Source organism: Rhamphochromis longiceps, linkage group LG16, assembly GCF_057381845.1.
Source record: "Rhamphochromis longiceps isolate RC_006_pf linkage group LG16, R_longiceps_female_GT1.1, whole genome shotgun sequence".
In the NCBI taxonomy this organism is placed as follows: domain Eukaryota; kingdom Metazoa; phylum Chordata; class Actinopteri; order Cichliformes; family Cichlidae; genus Rhamphochromis; species Rhamphochromis longiceps.
The window spans coordinates 11,574,584-11,580,189 of record NC_140572.1 but is presented as its reverse complement, the minus strand read 5'-3'; the positions used below and the strand labels follow the sequence as shown (position 1 = coordinate 11,580,189).

The following is a 5,606-nucleotide window of genomic DNA, read 5'->3' as shown; positions in this document are numbered from 1 at the left end:
TGATAATTTTCAGTCACATAAAGCTGGATATTAAGACTTTTTTAGCATCTGTTAGCTGTGATGTAAGGGTACCCAGGGGGGCATTGCAATCTCTTTCTACCCCAGGTCTCAAGATACACTCCACACAGGAGTCATCACACTAAAGACTGGTTTGCAGCTGCCTGGTAACAAGGCAAACTTGAAAACCTGGAATCTTCCCTCTGAGTAGCCACAGCAACATTTTGGTGATTAAAACAATCATGTCGAGGTTTTTTGTGACACTGTTTTCAACCAGTCTGACCCAGTGATAGCCAGCAACCACTCGGCAAACAGTATCAGAATGCACATTTTGTTGCTAGTGACAGGAGGTTGCCAGTGGGTTGTTAACCCTTTTCTAGGCCTTTATAATTGAAACCAGCACTATTTGACAACCAGTGTTGGGGTTATTACTCAAGAAATGTAATGTATGGCATATTACTTGTTAAATGTCGTAAAATTAATATAGTACATTATTGATAGAGAAAGTAATTTGGTATACCATTTGGTACATTAAGGAAAGATTTCTTTTTTCTACAGTATGCTGACCTCACAGGAGCCAGGCTGCAGTATCTGTAGAGTCACAATTAGTTTCACAGCTTTTCTAAACCAGGGGTAGAACATAGCATAAATCAAAGGGTTTAGACAGGAGTTAAAATAGTACAGATAGATCACAATCGATGCAGATGAGCTATTGAGCAACTCGTTTCCAAAAAGTGAAATAAAGTAATATGAACAGAAACATATTAGAAACACAAGAACAAGAACACCCAGAGTCCTGGCTGCTTTTAACTCTGATTTCTTTGCTGTTAGAGTCACTGAGAGCTGCAGTGTGACAGCTGTAACCTGAGAGCGCATGGCACGGGCCTGAGACACAGCCACCACAAACACTCTCATGTACAGAACTATGATGACAGTAAGTGGAATAATAAAGGATAAAACAAGGTCAACAAATCCTGCAATGAATTCAATGATAATTATACATCTTCCATAGCAAGATTTATGCTTGCCTGGTTGACTTAGATCATCTATTAAAATCACATAACAGTAGAAAACAGAGCAGAGCCAACACAGACAAACACAAAGTTTCACTCTTCTCTCTGTGATTCTGGTGGGGTAATGCAGAGGGTCACAAATAGCCACATAGCGGTCGACTGATATCAGCACCATGTTGCCCACTGAGGCAGAGGTAATGATGTAGGATACATAATTATACAATGAACATGTGAGCTGACCAAGAAACCAACACGCTGTATTTCGCAGGATTTCTCCAGGCATAAACAGAAGACCAACGAGAAAGTCAGTGACAGCCAGAGAAAGGAGCAGGATGTTAGTGGGTGTGTGGAGCTGCCTAGAAAGATAGGAAAATATAATTTTAAAAAAAAGTCAACAGAAAGAAAGTATTCAAACAGATATAACAAATCAGGTATACACTTGTAAAGCCACAGCAGCAGGTAAAAAATATGAAACTCTGCCTGAAGTGGGAGACTGCAATGATGACGAGCAGGTTGAGAGTCACAGTCAGCAGAGACATTGAGGACACAACAATATAAAGGAGCAAAACTTGAGACAGAGGAGTTGTAGGTTTCTTGCAGGAGATGTTGAAGAGTTGTGGAAAGCAGAGCTCTGCTCCATCCTGAGTATCCATCTCCACAGACCTGCAGAGAGCTCCAGCTCTGGCTGAGTTATGACTAGAATTAGTAATATAACTGATCCCAACACCACGTTCTCTAAACTCCTCCCCTCCTCTTTCTTTCAGTTTTTATTGGACATTGATTTCCCCCTTCCCTTTGTCTTGGCCAAAAGCTTCACTATTTTCTTCCTGTAGGCCTGCCTCTCTCTCTTTTCTAAATTCCTTTTGGATATGTTGTACTTGGGATTCTTTTACTGTATCCTAATCTCTCTCTCTCTGTTCATTCTAGGTCAGAAATGGAAGTCTCAGTTTTTTAATTTACTCAACTTGTCAATCAGTAGGCCCACAAAACCCCTATACAGGATGTTGATTTCAGCTCGCTGATTTAAAAAAAAAAAAAAGGTCCTAATCCCTGATCCTATGAGTCTTGCCCAGTGGACAATGCAGGATTCTGATGCTGATGTGGGTGAGGGGACTCGCCCAGTACTGGCTACCTTAAAATCAGCCAGGTGTTTTCCATAATAACCCTGACAAGACGTAACATGAGTAGCTTATTTAACATGGCACTTGTTATTTCTGGTATAATTTTAGTAGCTTTGAAGGAAGGGTAACCTGTGTGAGCTATTTGCACTAATAAAAAATAATCCTCATTGTTACAGCAATAAAGGATGAATGTGGAAACATACTTACCACCCCAAATTATATTAATATTCAGTTCAGTCATTTTATGAAAATTTGTATACTTCTGAAGCCTGTAATGCAGCCTTAGTGGAAGATTTTTTTGTAATTTGGCTATGCACACTCTTATTTGGATAAATCCAAATTGAAGAACGACATTACGCCATCAGAAATAAATGAGTGTGGTGGCATGGTTGGCGTTGTCGTGCGAATGCACCTGCACAGCATCTGCTATCACGCCCGCCGTGTTTAAAACCAAGGGGAAGCAGGGGTTGAGAGAGTTGTGGTGTGACGTTATGTGCGGCTGGCAGCTTGTGAGCTGCAGTCAGAATGACTAAAGATGGCTCTGATTAACGATTTCCGGAGCTGGGTCCGTGCCCGCTGGAGGTGGGGGAGCTGCCACAGCTGGAGATGGAGGAGACACACGAGAGTCCTCTCCAGCTGGGAGCGGTGGAGGAACTGTGTGGGAAGACATAGGTCCCAGTGTCAGGGGAGCCTGCTCGACCTGGGTCCGAGGTCTAGGCACGAGCTGCTCCAGAGTGACAGATGCCGGCCCAGCCACCTGAGCGTGGGCTTACGACTATCCCTGCAGGGTCGTGCCGGCTCGCCAGGTGGCCTCCGGACCAGCATTGCCGTCACTGCTGGAGGCGTGGCCGGACTCCAGACCAGCGTCGCTGCCACCACTTGAGGCGTGGGCAGCCTACGGAAGGGACACGGCCCTGTCGCCATGTTGGAAGCTAGCTGGGGGCAGTAGGTTCGGCCATATCGTTCCCCAGCCTCAATCGGGCGATGGGGTTGTGTGGTGACGCTCTGATCAACGATTTTTGGACCCGCCGTGTCTCATTCACCCCACAATAAGGCTATCAAGTAATTGAAATATGGTATGGCCCGGTCCATATAGATTTCCCATCTAGCAAGAAACAGTTATCGGGTCTGCCGTCGTATCTTCACTGTAAACATACCACCGCAGACACAATGAAAATGCAATAGTATTCATCACGCTACTTGCAAGACGCTTCATACTTCATCACCATCATGCACTACCATTTCGTGCGAGTTCTGGTCATTTTTACCTGTGTTTGGAGACCCGGCACATGGCTCCTTTGTTTATATTAGGGATCAGCTGTTAGCACTGCGCCCTGCAGCTGCAGTTGTGCTACTGGCGGACAGACCTGACATCCCCAGTGAGGTGAAGAGGAAGAGAAGGGGGTGTCGTGCCTGGAGGGAGCGTTGTCGCATCGGAGACGTTACAGACATCTCTCCCTTTGTTGATCATGGGAAATGTGAGATCACTCCCTAATAAGATGCAAGAGCTATAACTCTCCCTCCCCCAGGAAGATCTGATCACAACATGGTGCACCTTGTTCCTGTATATGAGCCTTTAGTACGCAGGGAGCGACCAATCGCCCGCACAGTGCAGAGATGGTCGGGCGCGTAAGGGACCCGCACAGCCAGAGCCGAAGGTCACAGCATACCAGGGTCCTACCCTGGCCAAAGTTGGTATGCTGTCTGGACTGGCCTTGCACAGTGCAGAGATGGTCGGAGGAGAGCGAGGAGGCTTTTAAGGACTGTTTTGAGTCTACTGTGTGGGAGGTGCTTTGTGATAACCACGGGGAAGACATCAGCCTTGTGACCTGCCTTATGGGCTACATTAACTTCTGTGTGGATAACATCATACCCACCAGGACCATGCAGTGTTTCTCCAACAACAAACCTTGCATTACCCCAGAAATTAAAGCTGTCCTCAAGCAGAAGAGGAGGGCCTTCAAAGCTGGAGACAAGAAGGAGCTGAAAATGGTGCAGAGAGAGCTGAGAGGTCTGATCAGGAATGGGAAGGACAGCTACAGGCAGAAGATGGAAAACCAGTTTCAACAGAATAATGTTAGTGAAGTCTGGAGAGGCCTTAGAACCATCATTGGCCACACAGATCAAAACTCTCTGCCACTGGGGGATATGAGGTGGGCAAATGAACTGAATCACTTTTTTAACAGATTTGATTAAACCAGGAGACAGTCTTCAACATTGGCTGAACACTCACCCACTGCAGCTGTTCCCCCTCTGACACCTCAGTCACTTCACACCTCCTCTACTCACCCTGCTCACTACTCCCCACCCCCCAACCACAGCATCCAGCACACGTCTCTTTCGACCATCCAAGTTAGGAGGGAACTGAGGAGGATCAGAGCCAGGAAGGCAGCGGGTCCAGATGGCATCGGCTCAATGGTTATCAAGTCCTGCACAAGATCGTATGTGTGGGATGATGGAGCACATCTTCAACCTGAGCTTGAGGCTGGGGAGAGCTCCACAGCTATGGAGAACTTCTTATGTTGTACCAGTGCCAAAGACTCCACATCCTGAGGACCTCAACAGCTACAGGCCAGTGGTTCTGACATCCCACCTGATGAAGATACCGGCAAGCTTCGACCTGGCACAGCTTCACATCAGTGGACCCGCTTCAGTTTGCCTACCAACCTGGCACTGGAGTTTTCTGGCTCCGTTCCTCTTCACCATCTACATTGCAGACTTCTCCCACAACTCCACCCAGTGCTCCCTGCAGAAGTTCTCTGATTACTCTGCAATAGTCGGCCTCATCACTGATGGGGATGAGAGGGAGTACAGTGAACTGACCCAATCAACTTCTGGTACCAGCAGAACTACCTACAGATCAACACTAGTAAAACCAAGAAGCTGGTGGTAGACTTCCACAGGCACAAACATCCTCCACTGCAACCACTAAGCATCGAAGATATGGACATTGAGGCTGTGGATGGCTACAGGTAACCTGGCACCTGGTACAGGTACTTTGGTGTTCATCTGAACAACAAACTGGACTAGACTCACAATTCAGATGCCCTCTACAGAAAAGGGCAGAGCAGGCTGTACCTGCTGCAGAGACTGGCCCTCTTGACCCAGTGCAGGTGGTGAGAATGATGGCTAAGCTGTCATCCATGTTGGACAACATCTCCCACCCCATGCAGGAGACTCTGACAGCAGTAAGTAGCTCCTTCAGTGGCAGGCTGCAGCACTCATGATGTGGGACCTAGAGGTTTCACAGGTGTTTCGTTCCAACCGCTGTCAGACTCTAAAACATGGTCTCTGTAGATGACCACACATGTGCAGACAGACACACACAAACATCCAATACACCATGATAGCTGTCAAAAGAGAATTGTACATAGTGTGATCAGCTACATGAAATGTGTCTTTTTATGGATCACTAAGCAATCCACATGTCTACGTGACTTTTCACATAAACTCTTGTGTGATAAACTTATTTAGC

At 46.6% G+C, this 5,606-nt stretch overlaps 2 protein-coding genes across 2 annotated transcripts; one reads left to right on the top strand and one right to left on the bottom strand.

Moving 5' to 3' along the window:
- Positions 1-549: 549 nt before the first annotated feature.
- Positions 550-1,666, bottom strand: LOC146650696 (trace amine-associated receptor 13c-like). Its single transcript, XM_085384295.1, has 2 exons — positions 1,491-1,666; positions 550-1,366 (listed from the first exon to the last, which is right to left on the bottom strand). The coding sequence occupies exons 1-2, from the start codon at positions 1,661-1,663 to the stop codon at positions 550-552; spliced, it is 990 nt and encodes a 329-aa protein (XP_085240421.1). The 5' UTR covers positions 1,664-1,666.
- A 1,449-nt stretch (positions 1,667-3,115) lies between these two features.
- On the top strand, positions 3,116-4,684 carry LOC146650695 (uncharacterized). Its single transcript, XM_085384492.1, has 4 exons — positions 3,116-3,128; positions 3,631-3,758; positions 3,872-4,284; positions 4,453-4,684. The coding sequence occupies exons 1-4, from the start codon at positions 3,116-3,118 to the stop codon at positions 4,682-4,684; spliced, it is 786 nt and encodes a 261-aa protein (XP_085240618.1).
- Positions 4,685-5,606: the final 922 nt, after the last annotated feature.

Excerpts from the sequence above, each read along its gene's own strand:
- LOC146650696 (XM_085384295.1), bottom strand. The coding sequence starts at position 1,663 with ATGGATACTCAGGATGGAGCAGAGCTCTGCTTTCCACAACTCTTCAAC. Across the intron at positions 1,367-1,490 it reads ATTGCAGTCTCCCACTTCAG|GCAGCTCCACACACCCACTA; the intron begins GCAGAGTTTCAT and ends CTATCTTTCTAG.
- LOC146650695 (XM_085384492.1), top strand. Across the intron at positions 3,759-3,871 it reads CAGTGCAGAGATGGTCGGGC|GAGAGCGAGGAGGCTTTTAA; the intron begins GCGTAAGGGACC and ends AGATGGTCGGAG. Across the intron at positions 4,285-4,452 it reads CTGCCACTGGGGGATATGAG|CATCCAGCACACGTCTCTTT; the intron begins GTGGGCAAATGA and ends CCCCAACCACAG.